We start from the raw sequence: 26,046 nt of genomic DNA, 5'->3' as shown, positions 1-26,046 counted from the left end.
TGGTTTGAATGCCGAGGGCTCCCGAGAACAGCTCAAACAAACCCCAACGGAGGCAGCAGGCTGATGGGTGCTTCAGCTTTTCTTTATTGATGTACATACTTGTGCTCTACAACCCAAAACACCTGTTAAGAGTGAACAGTTTGTCCAGATTTACAATGAAGGAGAACGCTCTCAGGTAACGTGACTAAACTCAGACGTGACACTGCAATAGGAGCACAGGAAGCTCTTAGCACAGAGGTGAAGGGCGCTCGCCATGGACAGTCGAAACCCTTGAAGCGCTCAACCCTTTAGAGCCAACATCCTGTTTTATCCTTGTTCTGTCCCCACCCCTGCAACACTTAGGTCAAACTGAAAACAGGTTAGAGGGAATCTAGGCTTGGATTCATCCTACATTTGGTCTTTTGGGAGATTTGTGTCTCAAATGTAACAGCTTCTGCTTGCATTAGAGGGGGATAAAAAGCAGCCAGCCTCAAGCAAGATGCTTTTTTGGGCTTAAAGGGTTAAGCACATCTTGCTTTCTGAGGACATCCACCTCCTGAGCTTGTGGTGGAGTCTGCAGTGCAGAGAGCCAACAGTAAACCCAGAGAAGAGAGCCAGCCTAGCTCCCACACGGTGTACAACTAGACAGACCCGTGGCAATCCACAGTACCTCCAGAACTGGAGTGTACTGGAGACACTAACAGTGCAAGCCTGCGGGCGTATGAAGACACAGCAGAGAAGGGCTGGCATTACATGGAGCTGCTGCGTAGCTGAACCTACGGGGCACAGGGCTGCCATTTGCCTACTGCAGAGTGTTACACCAGAACCGTTGAACCTTAAGTCACCTGTTCCCTTCCCCATCACCCCAAATAGGGGCAAGGAAAGGCACGTTCACACCCTGAGGACAGTAACTAGGCTAAGAGGCAGCAGAGGAGCATAAGTCCCATCAGCATGCAGGAACCTCCTACCCTGACCCCAACATACATCAGGGCAGTACTTAACTATAGGGAGAAGTTTTTAAAAAAACTAAACACTTCAAGTATTTTTAGTGATTTAAGGTCTCTTCCCCCTGCTGCTGCACTCGGTGGTGTTTAGCAACCTAAATCCACTCTACAGACAAGGAGAACATTGCAAGCAACTGCTGGTCTAATGCAAGGGGAGGGGGAGTGGATGGAGCAGGGGGAGCGAACATGTTGCTGGTTGAGTCAGTTGTTTAGGGAACTGGCACCACACGCATGGTGTTGGTGTAGCCAGAGCCAGGGCGCCAGCCTGTTAGTACAATGACCAAATCACCGCTCTTGAAGAATCCACGTGCTTTACCTAGGAGAGAAAGGAGGGAAGTGTCAGAGCTCAACTCCCACCCTGTCAAACACTACCTGTAAGCTTGTCATACATGGGGAACAGCACTTGCCACTGGCTCTCCACAGCTCCTTAGTTTTTAGGGGTTTGGTTTTTTTTTTTTTTTTTCCCCCCCTCACTGCTCGTGCCACTGGGGTGCAGGAGGCAACCTGTCCCATGGTAATCATGCCTCTGCTTTATCAAGTCTCTGTCCCTCCTGTTGTCTACCCATCAGCCACATCTCACAGATGACCCCTTGCCTTCACTACGGATTCCTCTGCTATGCAGAGCTCATTTCAACAGCACTGGATTCAGAGAAGGGCCCCATGAGAGCCGTCACCCCACCCTAGGTCTCCATTTCATCCTTCAAGACTGATGAACATCAAGGGCCAAGCATTTATCACATTAAAACATGCTTCGGTTTTCTGCTGGAAGCTATTAAAGGCTGTTGTGATGCAACACCGCTGTCCCATTTCCCAATCGGATGTGGTGTGCCTATGTAACACTGCTGCCCCGTTTCCCAATCAGATACAGTTACCTACTGAGCAAAGGCAGCCAGTTCCCTTCCTGTCAATAATTCCCTTTGTTGCAGGTCCCATCAGCAGCCCCAAAGCCAGCATCTGAGGCACGCTGGACTACTGTAGCCCAGAAGACAATTCACACCGGCCTCTGTTTAAGGTGAGGCCAGAACAGCATAACTCACCAACATTCATGCCCAGGTTCACACGGAGATCCACATCCTCTGCCCATGACTCATGGGCTGGTTCTTTGCACAAGACAGGGAAGATGCCACGGTACAGGTGGGCCTGGCGTGCCGTCTGGTCATTGCGGGTCACAGCAATGATGGGAGCCCGTGGGCGGTACCGGGACACCAGGTGTGCTGACCTAGGAGGAAGAAAGCCACAACACAAAATGAAGCACCATATGACAGGCACAGCTTGCCTGAAAGCAAGCCCAAGGAAGCCTTGGTACAACCAGTGGGCCACCTCCACTCACAGCACAAGCATCAGCTGGGTTTGCCTTTCACCCTAGAGGGCTTCACAACCTCTGAAGGTACACTGCAGAGGATGACTATGGGGACTGCTGGCACAACGTCCTGCAAGAGTAAAGTCCTACCGGTAGAGCTTGATGCCAGACTGAACTCAGAATTTAGCAGCTGGGAGAACCAACGCGGAAAGGCTGCCTTCGGGAAATAGTCCCTACTCTAGTCTTGTAGGGGAGACCATCTTGCCTCTGAGGTTAGGAAGTGCAACCTGCAGGTTTCAGTCCTGAGAACAAGCACTTACTCGTCTCCGTTGCTATGTTAAGGTGGCTAGGTGCCACTTACTGTGGCCTCTGCAAGCAGTCCTTGGCATCTCAGTGGAGTCCCTGCAAGTGGCTTGCTCTGTTTTAATGAGCTCCCACTTTGCGGGATGGAAAGAGGTTGCACCAGCAGTGCCACCCAAAGCTTGCCAAGGAAGATGCTTTCAGAGCAGCCACTACAAGGAAACTGCATCAGGAAAAGCGGAGCTGCCCCAGAAACGGGTTTGACTATGGTGCGTGGATCAGTTTAAACATCTAGATCCTGGCGGAGTGGCAGCCAACACTTAGTCCCCGTTATTCGTATTCCCAAACACCCAGAAACAGAGAGCCTCCTCTCTGAAAGCTGTGTGGGCAGAGGGCAGAAGCAACAGCCTCAGCCTTTGCATAGCTGTACGGTTCTAGGGAGCCTTGCTCTGGCAGCCCCTCTATGCAGCAGGAACATGCCAGGCAGCTGTGAAGTTCCTTTTAAAGAGGCTGTCACCCCATGTGTGGAGACCAGACAAGCCATTTGCCTCCAACCCATATTCACCTGCTTAAGCCAGCTACAGCAGACAGGCTTGTCTACTGCACAGAGCTTTGTTCTGTGCAATATGGAAAGCAAATACAACTGGGGCAGAAATTTATACAGGGATGCTAGGCACAGAGCACTTAAAATGCCTTAACATAGCAAGCAGCACACGCTGGGTGAGCTACAGCTTCCTTTTCTTTGGGGACAGTTTGCTTTTAGGAGACATGTGCAATAAACCCATGATTAAGAACTGCAAACCCATGACATTTACAGGTACATCTTCCTGACATGTCCTCATGCAGCACAGTGTCTTTACTAGCCTTTGCGGCCTAGTTTTTTGGTGCCAAGCTCAGCCAAAGCTGCAAAATACTTTCAGTCAAACGTTGCTGCTTAGAAGCAAATGGTAGCAGTTCGCTTGAAGCACCCAGTCACATGCGCCAGCTCTCATGCAATCCTTCCCACACTGTCCAAGAAACCTCCCAGTAGCTCTAAGAGCTCAGGTACTCAGAGGCTGTAACAAAATCCATAGCTAAAAATATTCAAATATCAGAGTTCAAATCTCTTAAAAAAGGTCAAGTGTAAGACTGGAACCTTTTACTGAGAAACATTAGAAGCACAAGGCCATCCAGAAAGCTCAGTGCTTATACAGTCATTCCCCATCTCTGCAGAAAGTGGTTGTTTCAAACGATGTTAAGCTGTAAGTTTAGATAAAGAATTCACAGATGGTCCAGTTCTTCTGGCAGACGTGCCCAGCCCACAGATAGTAACGTCTCTGCTGCAATATTATCTCCTTGGTCCAAATTCAGCGCAAGAAATTCAGATTCCCTTCTAGAAAGCAGTCTCTGAGAAGACTCATTGTCAGACTTGCTTTGACAGGGGGCAGTCTAGTTCCTCTAGATGGGAAAGCTGATCAGCAGGGCTTTGGCCTTTTACCGTTTCTTTTCCACAACTCAAAAAAAATCTGTGTCTAGTCAGTCTTCACCACCGCTGGACAGATTTCTCAGACTGCCTAGTCTGCATTGCCCTATCTCACCTGCAGTCAAGGCTCTGACAGGGCAGGCACGCACGTGGCCACTGGATGCCTGTCTGTTCAGTGAGGTTGATCACGTGCAGACATAAGGAAGCCTACACGAGATAAGACTTCCAACACTTTGTTTCCAAGTCCAGCTACTCTAGGTTAAACGTGCCCTCTTGGTCCCTTGGGCTTAGGCAAGCAGTGCTGATACCTGAACGGTCCAGCAAGGGACCTGGCACATTAAACACATCTTTAATTTGGTTGCTATCAAGACAGGTTAAGGTCTTGACAAAAAAAAGATTCCGCATCCACTGCACTTCTGTCTCACTGTTAAATACAGGATTTCTTGCCAAGAGGTTTGAATTGAAGCTGCAATACTTGTTTTTTTCCTTTTGTTCTTCTGGTCAGCTTGGCTGACAGAGATGCCATTCTGAATAGCAAGAGAAGGCAGAGCTTGGTGCTGATGCCACGCTGGTGGAGGCCCACTGCATAATTCAGAGCTTAAGCATCTGCAGATGTTTGAGACGTCTGGCCATCTTCTGAGAAACTGGCACGGCAGACAGACAGCCTGGGCTGATTTGCAGCCAAGACCTGGACTTCACTGTTATGGCTCTAGTTTTTCCAAAGAAAACTTTTGCTGGCCTCCTGCCCCCACCCTGTCACGAAGTCCACTTGACCTGCAGGAACCAGTCACCTCCTACCTTCCAGACTTGGTAAGGACAATAATGGCCCCACTGCAGCACTTGAAGGACGCTTCCACAGCGCCAACAGCAGCAGCCTCAGTAGGATCACAATTCAGGGAGGTCAGGCGGCGCAGTTCCTCAAACAACTGCCTGTGAAAGATGGCGGCTTCGGCCTCACGGGCAATCTATAAGAGCAACATGCATTCGGGAAGACAACGCTCATGTCAGTCACTCAGAACGGCACAGAGTAAGGCAAGATGCTCTATCAGCAAGGTGTCACCCAACTCCTGTCAACCTTTAACATTCAGAAGAGTTAACAATTAGCAAGTCCAGATTTAGCTTAATGCTGTGGTAATGGCTACAACATTTAGCCAGACATGGCAGGCATCACCCTAACAGGGCAAAAAGTTTCTCTTCTGAATTGGTGGCACCTGCTGAGTCACCTCACCCTCCTTGGCCCACACTCAGGTCACATCCATGCCCAACTGCCAGGCACTCTTGCTCTGCTTCTACCTACCTGGAGTCCTGCCCTGCTACAGAGACCAAGTCAACTCAAACCACAGTGGTTATGCAAGGCTGACACTGCAGCAGCATGCTGCTTGCTGAATATTTGCAGTGTTATGATGGAGCATGCTTCTTTTCGTGGAAACTACTGGCACAAAGCACGTTATTTGCCTTTAGAGCAGCTAACCCACATGCTGGGAACAGGAGTTTCAGCTTTCTTACAGAGCCTATGCGTCTACCCCTCTCTGAGCCCTACCTGCCAGACTCTGTCAGAACTATCAGAGCTGGAGCTAAGCACTTAAAAGAGGCCTCCACTGCGCCTACAGCCATGGCATCAGCAGGGTCCCTGTTGTTAACACTGAGGCGGAAAATTTCTTCAAACAGCTGACGATGATACATTGCAGCCTCAGCCTCACGAGCGATCTGCAGGCCCGGGTAAAAGGGAAGGAGAAGGGAGGAGCAACAGAAAAAGAAGGAAAGATACACCGGAGTAACATGAGATCACATTAATCTGCTTAATTGTCATAGTAACACATGCAAGAGGAATTAAACATCAGGCTGTGAAACACTTTGGCTCTCAGGTTGTGAATTTGCTGAATGCAACCTTAACAGTGCCATGGCTGCAACGGTCACTCCGCCACACCACACAGCTGGTGGATCCTGTTTGCTAGCAGGCATCTCAAAGGCAGCACTCCCGCTGTATTCTGGGGTCCCTTCAGAGCAACCAAACGCAGGCCTTGTTTCTAGGACTAGAACAAGCCAGCCAAGAGTCAGACTGCACTTTGTTGCAGCTGCTTCTGACTTCCTTAAGAGAATCACATGGCATCTATCAGCCTGCTGCAGGTCCTGCCTCTGACTCCTCAAGAGGCACTGCTTGTAGATGCATATACCCCTTGGTATTCCTCTCCCCCGCACTCCAAAGTCACACAGCACTGCTGGAACAGTCTTCAAGGAGCCCACTCTGTGAGCAACGCCTCTGAAAGCTGAGATGGGCTCTCTCCTAGTTTCATTAGGCTTAGTTTAGCTAAGAGCCAACGAGTTTCACTGCCAAGTGTTGTACCAACTTCCCTTTCAATAGTAGAGGAACAAATAGAAATAAGTCTTCCTTATTGGGCTGTCACACCACGTACGTTGGGGGATTTGTACAGCAGTAGACTTGGACAGAACAAAGGTGCAGAAGCACAACTACAGGCTTTCTGTCCACAGACTAAACATTTGCAAAGGAGTTCAATAATCTATTCATCCAAGTGTGAGTGATTCTCAGCATAAAGACAATTCTCATCTCAGAAGGCTGCATTAGCCCTTGACAACCCGATAAAGAAGGCTTGCAGGGAGTAGGAAAGCATGCAAAGGTTGATCATCTTTTCAAGGACAACCTCATTCAGTTACTCCAGAAAGTGAACAGCTGTTACACATAGCAGGACAAGTTGATGTTTAAGCAGAGACTAAAGCGCCATTATAGTGAGAGCTTTGTATTTAGACCCCTTCCAAATAAGAACTTTAACACTCTAGTGTTAATAAATTATTTACTGTGCTGCTAGGAGTTATCCCTCTTGCACAGACATCAATTTAAGTCAAAGTAGTTAAGTGCCTTATGCCTAAATATAACAGGACACATGGGACAGGAACACGAGTCCAATGCCAACTCCAGTCCCAGTCTTCACCCCACAAGATCCTTAGCAATATTTCAGGGTCAGACAGTTAAAGCAGTCAGTTTTGTTGCAACAGGCTTTAAGCTTGCTGTTAGATAAAAAATGGAACAAAGCGCAAATATCCACCTCCAACTGCTTACGCCAAACACGGGAGCTGGTAGCCAGGTAGCATTTCTTCAGCTCCTGGGCAAAACGCAGGCAGCTTTGTCTAACATGCAGAATAAGCCTGAGTTTAGAGGGAATCCTGCATACCACATTTGTGAGAGTCAGAACACCTGTATACACGTGCCCTCCTGTAGTCACTGCCAAAGTGGGCACAGCAATTCACAACTCCATTTCTTAGCTAGCTTTATTCACAAGGAAACGGCTAGAGGGTTTCCAGTTAGTGAGCTTGTACAGATATACCAGGGTGGAGGTGGGATGGAGAACGGAGCAGCCATTTGAACCTTGGTCCTGGTAGCATGTCCAGGGCAGCTTTTGAAGGCTTTTGTTTTTTACATTATTTAAGATAAATGTGGATTACGAAGTGGAATTTGAAGGAAATCACTCCCACAAGCAGGAGGTAGCCTGCCCAGTATTTAGAAGCTTGCTACCAAACTCATTAGGGACATGTCACTTTCGTTACACAGATGCCAGTCACTGAATGCGAAGCTCATTTCTATCAGCTATACGGAAAGTGACTGCTAAGTGAAACCATTGCAGTGTCCCAGCAAAGCTGCTGAGACAGGCCAGGGCACCTCAGGGGATGGAGAGGTTAAGTCATTTAGACAGATGTGCAATGGCACTGGATAGCCCAGACTCCAATTGTTCTCAGTACCGCTGCCCGGAATTGCTCTTTGCATCAGACTATGCAGAAAGTTTACTGAGTACTCCCGTAGCAGGACTGGATAAATAAATACATAAGCCTGCACCGATACCAGCTTCAGACCAGAGAATGCATCCAGCAGCTGTTCTTTACTAGAGGTAAGGTGCTCTCCCTTCAGCAGAAATATTCGGTCTGAAATATTCAGACCGAAATATTCATTTGCTATTGCAGGGATGGGAATACGGTCCACATCACACTTTAGTCCCTGATGGCCATCTGCTCCAGCCACATTTCAGATTTTCAGCAGGTAATTATCCAGGGCACTAATTTAGCAGGGCTCATCTCGACTGACATCAAGTGAATTAGCTCACATGAAAGATTAAGAGTCGAGTTTAGGGGGACGTGCTCGTTCTGCTGTAAGAGTTCCCCTCCTGCTGCCTGTACCAAGTTACACAAAAGTACAAAACAAATCTGTATTTGCTCCTCTGCACAGAGGGTAAAAAACCCTAAGCATTTGTCCAGGGTGAAAGAAGAAAGCAAGAACACACCTTTATTCCCAGGGCTGCAGGAAGAGGGAAGCATGTGCAACGGACACTGAGCTCAGTCTACAAATAGGGATAACCACTGCTGCACAGCAAGTTGTAACCTCGGTGAGGAACCCCAGGAGAAATCTGCTCTTGAGGGGGTGTTTTTGCAGGGATTCATCTTTGCAGTGCTGAATGTCTGCCTGTCACGCGAGCAGACTACGGGAAGTGCCCTGTACTTCATAAAGACAGGAACCAGCACTTTCCTCAGCTCAAACGGAAGGCTTCTCTTGCATTTGCCTGCTGATTTAGCATCAAAATACTCATCTATATAGAACACAAGTATTCTCAGAAGTTCAGGGATCCTCTCCAATAAAGTACAACTTGCCTGAGTCTAAGCATTAATGCCAGAATTAAAACCCAGGTGTAAGGTTTGCTGTAGCAAGTCTCCAAATATTGGTAGAAAGTCAGCCCTCATGATTTAGGTAAAACAGTAGGGAAGAACCTTTTAGGTACAGTTAGTATTCAGCCTGCAAAACAGCATTTCATGCCCAGTCACTACCCAAAGTCCTATCTTCTGTTTCCCATGTGCAAAAAGCACCATTACGTATTGACCAGATAAAGGTAAAAGGAAGATATTCACGTAATGCACTGCAAACACACAGGCACTAACTTTATTCATCTATATAACCTGAACAGCAGATGAAACTAGCGAGTTATCACTGCTGTGATTCACAGTAGCGATAACTAGGGAGAACCAGTACTTCTAGATACTTGGCATCAGGCTTTTTATAACTGAAACATGAGCTGGGTGAATTCGAAGCAGAGCAGAGGTTTCTGGCAGTTTAGACACGTAAGAACAAGGTGCTGTCAGTAGTCCTGCGACAGCATCCCCATCACCAAGTGCACTAGGTGTTGAATATAACAGTGCTGTACATCACACCTGCAAACCTCCCCCCTGCCCCCATACAGAGGAGTCAGCTGATATGTTCCATTATCTAGAGGTAAACTGCTTAAACTTCTCCAAGGTCAACTGCTCAAGCAGTTCCTTGACCTTGGAGAAGTTTAAGACACTGAAGAAGCCAAATATGAATAGCACATTTGAAGAAACTCATACCAAGGTAACAGCAAGAAAGCTTCATCCTGGCATTTAACAAAAAAAAAAGTCAGAGTACAAGAAATCTGAAGTTTTAGATCTCCCAGCACTGCAAAGCAGTTCTCAGCTCTGCAATTTAACCACAAATTGAGGTTTCAGGCCCTCATGACCACGCTAGGTAAAGGAAAGCCCACGTCGGGAGCACGGACAAAAGCGTTGCTATTACAGACTGCTGGGTGCTGCCACCTAGGACCAGACACATTTGGATCTTCAGGTGCCTGCTCAGATGGAAGATGCTGGGAAATGGAATACTGCCATTACTACCTGTGGTGTAATGTTCCCCCCCCAGAGCACAGGTGTTACTCACAGCATGCTGCATGCGCACAGCCTCGAGTGGGTAGTCTCCCTTGGCAGTCTCTCCAGAGAGCATGATGCAGTCTGCTCCATCCAGGACAGCATTAGCAACATCGCTGCCCTCAGCACGAGTTGGGCGAGGTTTCTTGATCATGCTTTCCAGCATCTGGGAAAGGACAAGTCCAAAGAAATCAAACCACCACCGAAGGAACCAGCCGCTGCTGCACTAGTGCACTTCAACACACTTTATACATAGGGCAGAAGATAGCACTCGGCTTATCACTTCCTCTCCTCCGGGAGAGAAGGTCTCTGTGGTTCAGAATAGAAGAGCGCTGGTCCCTAATCAGTTTGGAATTAAAGCATCTAAAAACAAGGAAAGCAACCCGCTCCATTTTCCACCCATTCAACAATTATTCCCTTTCCAGAGAAGTCCAAACTGCACAGCACCACAGATTCTTTATTCTGACTTTCCAGGTTCGTTTTTCAGCATGGGGCTTGACTCAAGGAACTTGGAGTTCTTTAAAGTATTACAATAGATTTCTTCTATGGAAATCCTGCTACTGCTCAAACCCAGACACATGTTCCCAATTGATCTCTGGCATACAGTATTTTTGTATCTCAAAAACAGTTAACAGCAAGGTCAGTACCAGCCTAAGTCACTCTCATCCAAAGCATGTTTTCCAGTCCTTCACTCAGTATACAGATACTAACAAACTCAGTATACAGCTAATAAAGCAAGCAGAGCACAGGCCACTGAAGAAAGCAGAGACCAGCATAGCTTTTCGGAGGTTAGCTCTTCCTACCCTTTCCCCAGGAGATGGTTTAACGCTACCAACCAGCCACCTGATCGACTACTGCAAATTGCCACCCACCACAGCCTGGCCAGCTCTCACCCCTTCCTAAGATGCCTGACTGTACCCCTTACTGCAGCTCTTTGCTGGGCAAACATCACTCCCCTCAGTTTGCCATGCCTACTATTTCACTAGCAATGCAAACAGTCTCAGGAAGACGGAGCAGGTGCTACTGTAAACCCAGAACCTCAACTGATGACTGTCTAGAGCTAGTCTTCATTATCCTGTTGGAAGCACACTTTTCCACAGCTAGCACGCAGAGGGAGCACAGCCACGAAGTCGGTCGTCCCAGGGTCTGAAGACTGTATACAAGATCCCTACCGGAACCAGTGAAGCTGAGGAATCTCAACTCCCCCTCCCTCATTTGGCACCTCCCAGAAAGATAAGGAGGTTGAGTTTTCACTCACTGCCTTCTGATGCAACAGTACGAGTGGCATCTCGTACGAGACTTGAGGCAGCAACTCTGAGCAAGTTTTCTGTATTAGGCACAGATGTATTATCAAATGCATACATAAAGCACATTCGATTTTCCTCAAAGTTTTAGCCAGCCAAAAGGCTCACTATGCATGAGATCAAGGGATTAAGCTTTCAGCAACCATACAAGAGGTCCTGTGACCTACTCGGGGAAGACCCCTTGAATAAATGTCTTTGGAGCTGAAGTGTCTCAAGACAAGCTATCCAGCTACTAAAAAGGTGTCTTTGCTCTTGGTCTATCTCACTCGACTGAAAGTCATCAAGGACCTTCCCCAGTCAGCCTCTCTGCAGCATGCAGTGACAAGATACTGACGTTCACGTACTGCTGGGCCCCATAAACGTGTTCTGACCCTTGTACACCTGCACTTCATTTCCATACCTGAGTGGCACAAATGATGGGTTTGCCAGCCCTGTTGCAGCGCCCAATCATCATCTTCTGGGCAAGGAAGACTTTTTCAGCAGGGATCTCAATTCCCAGGTCACCACGAGCCACCATAATGCCATCACTGGCCTCCATGATCTCATCAAACCTGACAGCAAGAGAAAAGGCTTGTTATTCCTTTTGTTCTGCAGGGAAACTCTCTAAGGCCAGATCATCTATTCCGTGCCCCCCCCTTCCAAAAAGATTCACTGCTCTTGAGTGCTATATGCAGTTACGCTATCAGCATACTGCCTTCCCATGTGCCATTACGGTATCATGCAGCAGGCTTCCTGTAACACCACAGAAGGAGGAAAAACAAGACCAAGTCATAGCACAGAGTTTCCAAAACTCTGCAAAGAACATAACAAGAGCACGAGCTGATCTGAGACAGCTTAGTCTGACAGTTTGTCAGAGACTTGGTGATTTCCATGCATTAACTCGCTACTTTGACTCCATCGAGTGTATGCAAGTTTGCTGAAGCCTGAACTCTCACTCACCACAGAGACCACAGCAGACTTTTCAGGGACTCGGGGAGGCTGCAACACTGACCCCACACACCCTGGTTGTGATGCTTACACAAACTGCTGTGCATGGTACTTGATGGAGCTGCATCATAAACATGAAATTAACTGGTGGCCTGCACTGCCACCATGTTACACTGACCGGCTGCGAGTGTGCCGCTGCTGATAAAAATCAGAGACTGGAGAAATCTGCACAACAGCGCAGAGGGCTGTGCTCCACAGTTTCTTTTGTGGATACCGAGGGACTGACCTGCAATACCACCTGTGCAAAGCTCACCTGCGCACACCCTCGTGGTTCTCAATCTTGCTGATAATCTTGATGTTCTTTCCCTTTTCCCCTAGCACCTTTCTGACAGCATGGACATCAGCAGCCTTGCGGATGAAGGAAGCAAACACCATATCTACGTTCTGCTCCACACCAAACTTTAGGTCCTGAATGTCCTTTTCGGAGACCGCAGGCAGGTCCACCGCAGCACCAGGCAGGTTCACTCCCTTCTTGCTGCCAAGCATGCCGCCGTTCTCAATCTCCGTCATGACATAGTCCTTGCCTGAAACAGATGTGTTCCCACGGTCAGTGTTTACCAGCAGGCTCCCCACTGCCAGCTCCCACACTACCTCCCCACTCCTCTACCACCTTCTTACCAGAGCTGCCTGAGAACAGCCAGTGCTAACAGTCATGGTGTGTGATAAGAAGCACATTACTGCGCTCTGCGGGAGACTTACGTAATGCATGAGCTTGCAACTTACTCCGGGGAGCCCAAGCGATCATCCTAACTCCATTTCTGTGCTATTCTTGAAGAGAGACACCCATTTGTTCCAAGCAGGAGGCTGGAACTACCTGCCTGAAAAAGCTACCAGGTTGCATTTCTGCACACAGGACCACTGCAATACCAAACTGAGTACCTGAAAGCCTTTTCTCCACCTCCCTACACTGCACACTCTGCAATTAGAGGTGACAATTTAAGACTAGAGCAGTTTATGCACCACTCGAAGGGACGTTGTGGAACTAATCTTGCCCCTACGTTAGCAGTTAAAACTAGTTCCGTGTCTAACCACAAGACTCCATGTTTAACTAGTTACATCCTGCATGAAAGGTATAAGTGGCTGAACAGGCTTAGGTCACGAGCACAGGTATACTCCTACCACAAAGTCACCTTCAAGAGGGATTCTAGATGGTAATCTAGTGAAATCCAGCCAAAGTCAGTTACAGGAAACATCCTACAATTGAAGTAGGAGTTTCACTGCATTTGAAGTGGAAATCTCACTGCGGCATTAAGCCTAGAAGCATGCTACACCTTTCCGGAATACAGGACTGTGAGCTTAAAAAACACATACGTGATTGCTCGAAGGAAAGCACAAACAGGTACTGCTAGAACCCCGTGGTTGCTACACACCTTTCTCCTTAACCAGCAAGGAAATCAGACCATCATCCACGTAGATTTTGCTGCCAACATCCACAACTTTGATGAGATTCTTGTAGTCCAGCCACAGCACGTTCTCATCACACTTCTCCATGAAGGCATCATCCAGGGTCACTTTGAGAGCTGCACCTCTCTTGAGCTCCACTTCTGCTGTGCCACTCTGCATGTCAAAACACACGTTCCAGTGAGACCAGTACACACACATTCACTGCAACAGTTACTCCTAATTCATGGTATAGACACCAGACATCGCACACAGTTATCTAGTTCCCTGAAGATACTTCTTGTTTGGTAAACAGGCCACAGGCATAAGTATAATACCTAGACTGACTTACTGAAAAGGAAGAAAAAAGCAGCAACTTACTCCCTTGATGAGTCCAGTTCGGATTTCAGGTCCCTTTGTATCCAATGCAATAGCCACAGGTCTGTAGGTGATCGGGTCAGAGGCAAAGCTCTCTGTAGCTTCTCGCACGTTCTTGATTGTGCCCTCATGATACTGACAAGAAAAACAAGATATGGAAACTTTCTTCCCATTTCTCCTCCACCATGTGGAGAAAAGACTGCTAGGCACCCTAAACACCAACCAAGCTCACAGCTCTGCTCTTGGATTCCACTCAATTCCAGCCCCAATTCCAGAATTTAATTCAGACCGAGCTTCGAAAGAGGCTGAGTGTGGACTTACAAGGGCCTTTCCTATGTGAAAGCAGAGTCCGAGTCACCTGGCTACACCTTCAGTGCATTTTAGGCCCTCAGTTCTAAGCCCACAAGGACAACTGAAGCAAACTGCCTACATGTTCAGCTGAAGTGATTTTCCGTCAGGATGTACACTTTGCCTCTGAAGATCAGAGGGAAACCAACAAGCCTTTAGAAAGGCTGCCCTCCTAACTAAAAAGTCAACAGCTCTGCTGAACCTTCTTAATAACTACCTATTCCACATGGCAGAACATCAGAAGCGCTAGCAGCTGAAAGATTGCGCGCAAGGGAAGAGTTTCAAACGCCAGGAAGATTTCAAAGCTAAGCTGTTACCACACACAGTCATTCTTTTCCTCCTTTCAGAGCACAGAAGGGAGGATACCATTCTCTATACTGCCGACTTCCCCACAGACTTCCAGCCTGGCATCTCCCATCAGTCCCAAAGGTGGGCATGATTAGTCCCTGAACTCCACTAGCAACCAGATTGACAAGCTTTTTGGGTTTTGTTTTTGTTTTTTTAAAAACAACTCTTTGGTTTAAATCTCCCCCAGAGATAAAGGGATAACGTCTTAGTAAATCCCTTAAGTATTCACATTTTATTTCTAGAGCTAAACCAACTGCAGCAGGAAGTTCAAGACTTCAGCATCATGCACAAGGCTTCAAAATCCTTTCAGTGAGCAAGAACGTTTTGCTAGTACTGCCAGTTCCAGGACAGACAGTTCTGTGGGAAACTCCTATCTCAACTACCTCAAATGAGCTTCAAATGATCAACAGATCCATTTACCTTATTTGTTTAAACAACATTAGAGATAACCTTAGCTAAAAGTTATGTAATCCCCTACAGATAGCTGAAGATAAAAAAAAAAAAAAAACACCCTTTCCTCTCACTGTAACAGACTGACAACGCTTGAGCAGTCTCATCTGGAAAACTCATCTTCCTCCTGCCCACCCCCTTCCCCCACCACTCCCCCAGTTAGCCTCACACACCAACTTCTGTATCTCTGGGACAACAATCAACATCAGGAAGGAGCAGCCAGAATAAGTTGTACCTAAGCGCGTGTGAACGCTGCAGGCCAGAGATACACCAGCACAACTAACGTTTTAGAGCAGAACTCATTTAATTTTCTGATCAAGTACACAGGCTGGGATTGACAAGGTCCCAACCCTTCCACAGACCACAGCCTAAACAGACATAGTACAGGAAGCGAGCCTGAACAGCACCATTAAGCTTATCTGGTTCCAGTTACCTGGGATTTGTTTTAGTTTGATACAGATGAATGACTGGCTCCTAAGGAGTTTGACTTCCTGTAAAGGTAGGTATGCAGAATTGGAACGCAGGCACAGCTGGATGCAAAAGGAACTCTTTTTACAAGAGAAAGCATACGGCCAGATCTTTGAATACCTTGATTTAAGTTGTTAACTCAAGCCCTATTGAAGATGTTAGGCTGGACACCAGAACCAAAGTGCACCAGACAGATAAGCACCTCTTGAGACTTCACTAGCAAGCAGAGTGTTTCAGAAGAACCAGAAGGGGACTGACACTGGCTACAGTGACAGTCAAACTAAATGGGCAATTACAGCAAGACTGGACTCTGTTGTAACCTAACCTCATCTGTATGAAATATGCTATTAAATTTCACTTCACCCAAAGCAAAAAGCCACATTCCCTGTCCCTTGTTCCCAGCTAACCAGTATGCAAACCACAACAGCAACTCAGCTGGGCAATACTCTGCGAACTCCCAACTTCAACCTGGCCACCCAGTCCAACAGCTGAGCCAGGATATGGCATTTGGCTACTCTTCCTCAGAGGTAAAGTTACCTCATGCTGCCCTTTCCACATAGCGGTGTTTTTTTGTTTTTTTTTTTTTTAAATGAACGGCAGCCTATGTACTGATACTATCTCAGAGGTTAATATCAATATAATCAAGGTCTGCTGTTTGTCCACAGTTAAGCATCAGACCTTTTGATTTCTTCAGTGCCCTGTGCCCTTTAAAGAGCATGAGGGTGAGAGGCCAAGCTGTTACACACGTCAAGGCTCTTGCTGCTTAATAAGTAAAGCCACCTACAGCTGTTACTAGGCTACAGCCTGACATTTTGAAAGCTGGAGGACAGCCAGCAATGAAAACTCAGGGTGGCATTCTAGGCAACGTGGAATGGGATCCTTGGCTTCTCCAGTATCAGTGAGGATCTCATCTATTTTTATCAACACAGGCTTGTCCACCACAAACAGTGCTGATTGCTTTTGACCTTATTCTCATAAGCTTTTTGCACCAACTCCCAGGTATCATGGTGCTATCCTCAGGACAGCCAGAAATAGCGTGGGCAGCCAGCTAGCCAAGCAAAGCTGGGAGTTAAATTATTTAAAATTCCTAATGGCTTTCTTTTGAAACAAGGTTATTGACTCATCAGTTCGTTTCCAAAACCCTCAACAGTAAAACAGGCAAGAACTACTACTGACAGTTCTGATACTTCTGCAAAGTAGCCAACTGTAGCCAACTTTTATAGCCAACTGTAGGATGTGAAGGCAAGGAAGAACTGAGGGAATTTATGGCAAATAGCTAGAACACAAGTGTAAAATATCAGTTACCTGGCTCCCAGCTAGAGGTGGATACAGAGAAGGGCATGCAAGCGTAGGTATGAGGAACCGACTTGAACCACTTTCACAGTGGCTTAGAAAGCATACTTAAGTGTTACCAACAGTCACTCAGGCTCAATGTTTACAACTTGTGTGTTCCCCCCCACCACCACCAAAGCAGAGCTAAGTACTGCCTTTCCACTTCAAGGCTGGCCTGAGAAAGTAAGATTTCACTTACTGTCTTCTCTCATGAGAACACAGGACATCAGTCAGGCACAGGGCCTGGTCAGGGCAGCATCAGCTCAGGCCCCACCCTTACCTCATGGGTGCCATGAGAGAAGTTGAGGCGGGCAACATTCATTCCAGATTTAATCATTTCCTTCAGCTTTTCCACTGAGCGGGAGGCTGGGCCTAGAAGGCAGAAACAGTTTGAATATTAACTTTGTGAAAATAATGAGATAACCGCAAGCATGGAGTATTTCACATGGATGAGTAAGGTGTAACGGATACAGGCTTGCTCAGTGCTGAAGCAGCTCATCTCTGCAGCAGCAAAGGCTGTTTTAACTTGCCTTCAGGAGGGCCATTAGAATCTATCCAGTTTGAGACTCCCCAGCTACTGGATTCACTCCTAGCAATAGCACAGGTCAGGCAAACATGGGAAAGTCACGTTGTTTCAACATAAATTAAGCCTTGGCAAGAGATAAAAGCTGAAGCCTTCTGACAATTTCCCTAAGAAGTTTCACCAGTACAGGGCTTCACAGCTTAACTGTTACAAAGAGCTGCAATTCGCTCTTATCTAGGAATCACCTACCAATGGTGCAGATGATGCCAGTGTTTCTTGCAATGGTTGGCTCAGAGTCAATGTCCAAGCGACACATGTGCTCCAGGAAAGTGTCTGCCATGGCAGCATGCAGCTGCTGGGTCTGGATGAAAGCAGTCCCTGCATCGTGGTGCTTAGACATCGTTGCTGGAATCCTGTATCTAAAAGAGAAGAAAGCGTTGCCAGGTCTAAAAATCATAAATACTTGCTCATCAAGCAGAGATATCAACATACCCACGTGATGAATCTGGAGGTAACAAGAAGCCTGCCACTGGTTAAACTATCTTTATGTGCTTACTTCAATCTCCGAGATACAGGCAGACTCGCTCCTGTTTTAAAGTTATCCCCCATAAAGGCCATCCAAAGCTTACCTGCTTTCCATGGAGATGTTCCCTTCATAGGTTCTCTTCATAGCCAGTCTTCCCTTAGAATTACAGGACAACAAAATTCAAGCACTTCAGTGCACAAGCAGAGATTCTGCCTCTTCTCTCCTAGCCTGCAAATCACCTCTCCTACAAGCCTTGACTGGATTTCCCCCTCACAACTGGGGACCTTGGTAGCTTGCTGCTAACATGACTGCAGATGTGCTTTACAGGCTTCTAGAGAGAAGCATCTAATCAAAATGAAGTCTACCTAAGCTTAAAACCCACCCTTTAAGCCTGTACAGATAAGTAGACTTGAGTTATTAAATGCAGCACCTTGGCAGAGAACACATACGAGACTGAAGATTTCCTTAATATGCTCAAGGTCCCTCTTCAAACCAAAGACATTGTGGGGAACGCAGAGATGGGAAGAGACCCCTAACCTAGAGCAGCAGAAAGCCACCATAAAGTTTAAGACTGGTTATTCAGCATTTTGTTGTTCAGATCCAACAGGAAACTGCACGCCCTCTCCACCACCCCTTCCCCGCCCCCCCCAGCTTCTGGTATCACACAGTCCCAGTAACATTTGCAAGGCCAGAATAGGAGACTCTCCTCTCTGAGTTTTAACTACAGAGCGCCTGAGAAATTTCAGCATGCTTTTTGGAGTCCGTTCAGTAAGATAAAAACCCTACAAACTCAAGCTGCTTGCCCTTGCAGGACCTGAGCATCCCCCAGAAAGCAGGAAAGGTCCCCATTCCCAGAAGGGAGTTGAATTAAAGCTTCACTGTCTGCTCTGATGGGAGGATACTCATTTCCCAGCAGCACTGATGCTCCAGGGCATTTCCAATTGCCTACCTCAGGTCACATTGCAATTTTGTTCTGAAGTAGCAATGGCAGCTGAAAGCTGTCTGTCCTCTTCCACCTGCCCATCTCCCTTCTGCATTGTTTTACTCTGCCAAAGAATACTTTGTCGTGCTCGTACTTTCTGGTAAGGCAAGACTTAGCTACTTCACATTCTCGTTACATAATCCGTAGAGTACTGCCTCTGCTCTCAGTCAGAGGTCTGGAGTGTCTGCATTCAAAAAGCCTTCAGTAAACGAGTGATTTAAGGTGGGTAGCAACACAGGCAGATCATTAATTTTGACTTCAAACACTGGTCACCTGCACATAGACAGGAGAGATTCAGAGTTGGTGACTATTTCAGCCGAATCTACCACAACCTATGAGAGATGATTTCAGATATTTCTTTAGCACGACAATTAGAGAGAAAGAGATTGCTCCTCAACAGATGGCAGGGATACGGTAGAGTTTTTGCATCCAGTTCTTTCTGCCCAGAAGCAGAAAAACGGCACTAGCTGTACACACTAGCTAGCTCAATATATTCAGCTTTGAAACAGAGGCACTAATAAACTGATAGCTTTGTCAAAGCTAGCATGGATGACCAGAATTAAACACCATGCCTCTAACATATGAGAGGGGAGATCCCCTGTGACTCTACCATGTGCCTTGCACAGATGCGACAGAGGCTCCATTCAGACCGTTGCTCCTCCCCTCCGCCACTTCTGCTAGGCGAACCTGCACGTACGTGCGGATTGTCTCGCAGGCAGCCCTGACTCACCATATCCTCATTACGGTGCAGAAAAGAGCGAGGAGACAGGCCACTGAAAACCATAATTTGTCCTGGCAAGTGTCCTTTACCTCAGCCCTGCCAGAAGCTGCTGATTCACTGCAGTTAGTACAAGAAAGTCAACCCACATAAAAAGCCTGACAAAGTTACATTATTATAGGAATGCCAGCTGGTCAGACCTGAACATTATGTTTTAGCCCTCTAACATTTGCTGCTTCATCCTTGAACACCTGCATAACAGTGTCGCGTTCTCTAGATGCGCATAAAAAGCACTTGCTGGGAAACTGTCTACATACAAATACCATGATCACGTTGGTGCCACTTCTGAAAATAAGAGGTAGAAGAATACGGAGCAATAGTATTGCATCCAGACTGTTATTTGCAAGCTGCTTTTTTTTTTTTTTTTTTTTTTAAATACACAGATGAGTTTTCCCCCCTTTGATCTTCAGAGGCAGCTTCTATCTCATGGAAATGCTCCACCCACAAGTAGTCACTTACATATATTATTTTTTTACCCCCTCAAAGTCTTCCAGAATACACAAAAAGGGAGGTAAAAAAGCAACTTCATTTCAAGTCAGAATCCCTTTTACGAAAGACCTTCCAGCAACTCAGTGAGATCAGACAAATTCATCACAGACACTGTGACCTTGTCTACAGCAGAGGAAAAGCAGCACAGCAGCAAAAAATTCCAAAGACCCTTTTGCCTGCACATGTCCAGCTACACATTTTTATGCTTCCTCTTGCCTTTCATTACCATATATTTACAAAGCATCTACTGAATTCCACCACAAGGACCAACTTTAAAATACAGCAGGAATGTCTGGCATTTCCCAATACTTCAGGTTTTTTTTTTTTTTTTAATGTGGTTGGTTGGTTTTTAAACCAGAGGGGCAAGGATTTCAAGACCACCTGAAGACACTGTGGACTCTCAGTCTGCTTGGCCTGATCAAGTAAAGGGGGAAAGCCTAGTTCTTTGGATGTTTTAAACACTGAATAAATGCAACGTCCTTCCTCAGGGCACGACTAGCAAATCCCAGGGTTCAATATTAGAACTGCCCATGCTTCAGGCAGAGTATACTGAGCATGTCTGGTACCTCCTCGGTATCTTAGGGCTCATGAACATTCTAGAAAGTCAGAACCGTTTGAGGTCAGTGAGGACCAGTTTCAGTAGCAAGGTGACTAACCGCAGCCTGCTCATCCGGTTCTGCTGCAGCAAACAGTTGAGACTAGGGCATCTCCAGCTCTCCCCTCCAGGGAGGAGAAGCAGGCAGTGCAAAGTTAAGCAGCAATCCCCAGCCCAGGCTGAGCAGTTAGTTCTCACTCTTTGCATGAAGCTGCTACCCCAGCCGGCAAAAAGGGGAAGTGGCAATTGCAGCGCTCAGGCTGCAGGCAGAATGAATGCCCTGGGGCAGTCGCTATGTGTAAGTACTGCTAGACTGGCTTGGTGTTAACTACTGCCACACAAGACAAAGACATTTTACTGTCCTTTATCGGCCTGTGAGAGCCTCAAAGTTACATCCGGCATCAGCACAGCTGTACGGTGGATGAACATTCTTAGTTTTATTTCCTCTCCTATGTGGGAGTGAGTGGCATGGGTCAGCTACACTTACACAACCTTACTCCTTCCGAAAAACAAGGCTGTTCAAGTCCGGGTGTTCCTGGGCAGCCTACACAGAAGTGCCAGAGAAGTCAAAGAGAGGCAGAAGCGATATGAGTTCACATTACATTTGAGGCAGCCAGGGTTATGAAAATAGGCAAGCTTTCAGCCAACTTCCAGATTTCCAAAAACATCCTAAGATCTAGGAGAGATGTCAGCTTTATTCATTCCAGAAGCTAAAGTGACTCAAAAACAGCAACAGCAAAAAAAAAATCTAGTTCTGTGGTGAATCAGGCTTTTAATAAGGTCTGTCAACTCCTCGTCCAGAAAGGAAAGAACATGTTCTTCTTTTGGGTAGCTGTTGCAGGAGGCGGCTTTGCACTGTTACATAACTACAAGATGGCCACCAAAAATACCATCTCTTATCTGCAACACTGGAGAGGACCCAGCACCCACCACCTGCTCCTGTGGATATAAGATCTTCCAACAGCAAGCCGCAGACTCCTTTTCTGTACTTCCAGCTACACAGGAAGAGACATCCACAGCCTGCAGCTTTGTGATGCTGATGTTTCTCTGGCTTTCAGAATACAAGTTATCTGGATCTGAAAGGTCATGCTAGTCCACACGGTGCTGCGCGACATCAGCACTTTCCCTGCACGCAAACGGATTAACGGTTACATCAACATATGATTTAGCTCAGCCTGCCCCTCTCAAGAGGGCAAAGTAGGCTTAAAAATGTATTAATAATACATCAACCAAGTGCAGGTGACTAGCATCAGATGTTTGCTGAAGAACATATGTAGAGCGATGTATTCCCAGCACAGACTTAATACAGCAGGCACACCTACCAGCTTATCCTGTGTCAAGGGAATATACTGCAAGGTTAAGGAGTCTTTCAGAGAACCTGAAAGCCTACTCCCTTACCAGCAGAAATCGAGGCTAGCTACTGCTTTCAAGAAGATGGCAAAAGTCTTTTTCACACAAAGTAAAGCATCTTAAAATTTAAACATAACTGTAGATGGAAACAGAGATCCTTCACCTACATGCTGCTCCACTGCATCACCAGCTCCAGGATGAAGATTTGCTGCGCACTCAACCTGGTAGTGGCAGTGACTAGGTATTGCAGTCCCATTCTCTACGTGCCATTCATCACACCATGCTGCAGCGAGGCTCGGCCCTCCCTAAAGGGGCACCATCTTCCCCATAGGGAGAACAAGGGCCTAGAGACTGCAAGAGAGATAAAGGACTAACACGTGGTTTGCTCTCCCTAGTCAGCCTAAGCAGCATTTTTCTGTACCAAATCAGAGTATCAGCTTGCTGTGTGGAAGGGGAATTAACAAGTTAGTTAAATGGCTTTGTATCAGTGCAGCTAACACCAATAAGCTAAGGTTTTAATATATTTACTTCTCCAGGCAAAGCAGCAGACTAGCATTACAAGAAAAATGCGCACTGCTCAAGGAACAGGCTCAGAGGCATGTCTACAACCATCACATAATTTCTGTAAGCAGCAGGAAGTACGTTATCCTGGGAAAGCAAAGTTTCTTGAAAGGCTTTTAAATGTACGACTCAGCTTCAAGAACCTGCTTCACAGCACAGTTTCCTGTGCTGGTAGAGAAAGCATTCTTCAATCTGGTCACAGGATGAAAATAAGAGTCAGCATCATTAGGACACACTGGGCCACCAAATGGCAACCATGGAGCTGCTCCTCCATCAAGCAGAGCTAACTCTTTCTCAGCAACATGTGCAGGTTACTCCTAAGGAGCAGTTACTTTGACTATTAACCCAGGTTCTGCTTTGGAAATGGGGTATTAGACACAAAAATATAGAGTGCTTACGACCAAATTTTTACTAAGCACTTCTGCTCGCACAATTGCCCTTGAGTTGCCCTAGACGTATCTAGGTAATCAGAGACTCTGATTTTCTTCATCCAACATTAGACACTTGTGCCAAAGCAAGTCATGACTAGAAGGAGCATTTCACAGGCGCTATTGTAGCGGAAGATGGCCACGTAACCAGAAAATTAGACATTAAAAAATCACAAAAGCTCCTCGAAACAGTGATTTCTATTAACCTGTGCCTTACAGATAAGTAGGTTATCAGAGCAAAGCACATTTTAAGAGATGATCTACTTTTACTAATCTGAGGAGACAGTAGCGAGGTTTCCATTGTTTGCTAACAAAAGCGCTATTCATGCATAACTAATCCTGCAAAGAGAGTTCGAACACGTTTCAAAGGTTTTCATAGTCCTTAGTAAAGTACAAGTGACTGTCAAAAATCAATTGGACATGTTTAAGCAGGCATAGTTACAGAAGGACAGACGATTAATTCAGAAGGGGCCTTCACTTGCGAGCAGAACCAAGAGGCTGCCGCATCTCTGGCGAGGTCACTGAGCCGTATACTGATTCAAGCTCACGCCATTCAGAGCATCGCCAGAACTGTTACGTGAGTGCGCGGTGGGGGGGGGGGGGAGAGGCGGGCAACCAAAGTGCTTCACTCCTTCCATCTCTGACTCAGCCTCCCAGAAGATTCTGGTCCAGTGCAAGTCATTCACAGACAGGAAGCTCAGCAAGGTGTTGCAATGCAGCCACCGCACGCCTTCCCGTAAGTTATACTGCACCGATCCGAAGCTTCAGAGAGTTTTCGCTGTATCATCTCCCCCTCGACACTAGCCGTTACCTCCTCGCAAAAACACAGCCTCACCCCTCCCCTCGCAGAGGGCAGCCGGCACGGGCAGCGCTTGCTCCCCGCAGTCGAAGGGCCTAGCCTCAACTCACAGCCCACCGGGCGCAAGAGCCGCGCGCGCGGCACCCGGCGCGAAGCCGCGCCCAGGGCTACGCGCGCGACGGCTGCGGAGCGGCGGCGCCGCCGCTTCCCGGAGCGGGGCCGCGGCAGGCGGGGAGCGGAGCTCGCCCCGCTGCACGGGGGAAGGGGAGAGGGGGGGCGGGTGCCGGGCGGCTCGGGGGCGGGACCGCGCCTCGCGGCGCGCCACGTGCGCCGGCCCCGCCGCGGCCGCGCGGGCTGCGCGCGCCGTCCCCCCCCAGCCCCCCCCCCCGCCGCGGCGCGCGGGGCCGCCTCGCGACACCCCCTCCGCCCCAGGGGGCCCCGCGGCCGCCCCCCAACCGCCGCCCCGCGCGCAGCCCTGAGGGAGGCCCTCGCCGCGCGGCGGCGCCGCGGCTGCTCGCCCCACCCGCCTTCGTCCCCCTGCCGCCCGGGGCTGGGCGCCGAGGCCGCCGCCGCTGCCGGCCGCCGCCGTTACCTGCGCCGCTCGCCCCGCGCCCGTTCTCCCCGAGAGCCTCAGCTTCTCTGCGCGCCGCGCCGCCGCCGCGCCAAGGTGATCCCGGCGGCCGAAGCACCGCCCTGCGGATCCCTCCGCCGCCGCCGCCTGCCTCGCGCGGGAGGGAGGCGGGGCGCCGGGACTCTTTTCCGCGGCGGACGCGCAAGCTGCGGCGGGAGGCCGGCGCGCTGCGGCCGCACGCGCCCCGCCGGCCAATGAGGCGGCGGCGCAGGAGCCGGGCACGCCAGCCGAGAGTGACAGCGGCCTTAAGGGGGCCGCGCCCCGCCGCGCCGCGCGCCTCTCCGCTCCCGCGGAGCCGGGCCCTGCCGCCCCGGCGCTACCTGGAGCTTCGCGGGCGGCCCCGCCGCCACAGCCCGGGGCAGCGGGAGCCGCGTCCCGCGCGGCGGGGCGAAGAGCGCCCTCAGCCAGCGGGGCCGCCCGGCGCCCGCCGCCATGCGGGAGGCCGAGGCCCGGGGCGGGCGCGCGCCTCTCGCCCCAGTCCTGCCGGCTTGAGGCAGGACTCAGCCTGCGTCACCGGGCTGAGGTCTCGGGCCAGAAATAGGAGCCTGAAGTTACGCTCCTAAGTGCGTGACCTGGCTTCCCCAAAAATAGAGAACCCCTCAGCAGCCCCCCCGCGGCGGGAGCCGCGCCTCGCTCGCCCCGGGGGGGCCGAGAGCCAGGCTGCATGTAACAGTTGGGGCCAAAAATTGCTCCCGGGCGCCTCTGCAGAGCTTTGCAGCCCGTGTCGGGCCCTCGCCTCGTCTTCCCCCCCCACCCCCCAGCGGCACCCAAACGCTCGTGGGGCGACGCCGCGGCGCCTGCCGTCCCCAGGGAGGGTCCTGAGCGCGGCACTCGTCCCTGAGCTGCCGTCCTGCTCGGGGAGCGACGGGGGCTGCGAGGGCGGCGTTTGGGCACCGGCGTCTCGGCCCCCTCCGCAGCGGCCGCGTCCAGCTGTTTTTTCTGCTTTCTCTGAGCCTCGCCGGAATCGAGGCTCCGATTAAAGCCGCCTGGACAAACCCCGGCAGATAAAAGAGCTTATGCCGGTCAGCTGGCAGGAAAGCAAGCGGGCTCGACCTCGGCTGCCGCGGGCGGACGGAGAGCCGGGCTAGGCAAGGGCACGGCGGGGACCGCGTCGCTGGGTGGATCTGCTTTGCCGGCTGCGTCGCAGCAGGACGCCGTGGATGCTCGCAGCGCCCGGAGCAGCTCTTTGCGGACTCGACCCAAGCCCCGAATCCTCCCCGAAAGCCTCCCTTGGCGGCTGCGGCGGGACGCGGCGGTTGGCGCCCTTCCTGCGAGCGGGGCACCCGCTCTGCCCGGGCTGGGGGGCTCCGGGGGCGCGCGACGCGCCCAGGGGGCAGCTGACGGCTGCGCTCCGCCTCGTCTGAAAACCCCTTGGGGCAGAGAGCGGCTCTCCCGTGACGCTTGCTGCTTGTAACGGGCTGCTGAGTTTTGGGGCCCGAGAGAAGCCGTCCTGGGGACGGTTTCGTGCCGGGTGAGTCGCGGTCTCTGGCAGGCGGCTGGACCTTTCCTGGGAACGTGCTCCGGGGAATAGTTTTGGCGGCACCTCCCAGGCGCGCCCAGAGCCGCTGGGGGAGCTGAGGCCCGGCCGGCCCGGCTGGCGGCCCTGCCTCCCTTGGAGGCCGACCCGGC

General features: G+C 49.4%; 1 protein-coding gene across 5 annotated transcripts; it reads right to left on the bottom strand.

Moving 5' to 3' along the window:
- Positions 1 to 61: 61 nt before the first annotated feature.
- On the bottom strand, positions 62 to 24,673 carry PKM (pyruvate kinase M1/2). Of its 5 annotated transcripts, none has more exons than XM_068958700.1 (12): positions 24,379 to 24,476; positions 17,908 to 17,960; positions 17,528 to 17,697; positions 17,036 to 17,127; positions 13,813 to 13,944; positions 13,422 to 13,608; positions 12,305 to 12,575; positions 11,465 to 11,615; positions 9,774 to 9,926; positions 4,844 to 5,010; positions 2,021 to 2,202; positions 62 to 1,299 (listed from the first exon to the last, which is right to left on the bottom strand). In XM_068958700.1, exons 2-12 carry the CDS (start codon positions 17,946 to 17,948, stop codon positions 1,193 to 1,195), a joined length of 1,653 nt encoding a protein of 550 aa, XP_068814801.1. In that variant the 5' UTR covers positions 17,949 to 17,960; positions 24,379 to 24,476; the 3' UTR covers positions 62 to 1,192. The 5 variants fall into 5 exon arrangements, with proteins under 5 accessions (XP_068814801.1, XP_068814803.1, XP_068814802.1 ...); XM_068958702.1 differs by lacking the exon at positions 4,844 to 5,010 and adding an exon at positions 5,586 to 5,752 and having other exon boundaries at positions 24,379 to 24,475; XM_068958701.1 differs by lacking the exon at positions 24,379 to 24,476 and adding an exon at positions 18,754 to 19,059.
- Between the last annotated feature and the right edge of the window lie 1,373 nt (positions 24,674 to 26,046).

This window comes from Struthio camelus, chromosome 12 (assembly GCF_040807025.1).
Source record: "Struthio camelus isolate bStrCam1 chromosome 12, bStrCam1.hap1, whole genome shotgun sequence".
Taxonomy (NCBI): domain Eukaryota; kingdom Metazoa; phylum Chordata; class Aves; order Struthioniformes; family Struthionidae; genus Struthio; species Struthio camelus.
The sequence above is the reverse complement of the archived record's forward strand: the minus strand, read 5'-3'. Positions and strand labels throughout refer to the sequence as shown.

What these genes read in the sequence shown, in the direction of transcription:
- PKM (XM_068958700.1), bottom strand. Translation starts at nt 17,948, where the DNA reads ATGAAGAGAACCTATGAAGGGAACATCTCCATGGAAAGCAG. An exon ending in TGGCATCATCTGCACCATTG is followed by an intron (nt 17,128 to 17,527) that starts GTAGGTGATTCC and finishes TCTGCCTTCTAG; the next exon opens with GCCCAGCCTCCCGCTCAGTG. An exon ending in GAACTGGACTCATCAAGGGA is followed by an intron (nt 13,609 to 13,812) that starts GTAAGTTGCTGC and finishes TTTGACATGCAG; the next exon opens with AGTGGCACAGCAGAAGTGGA.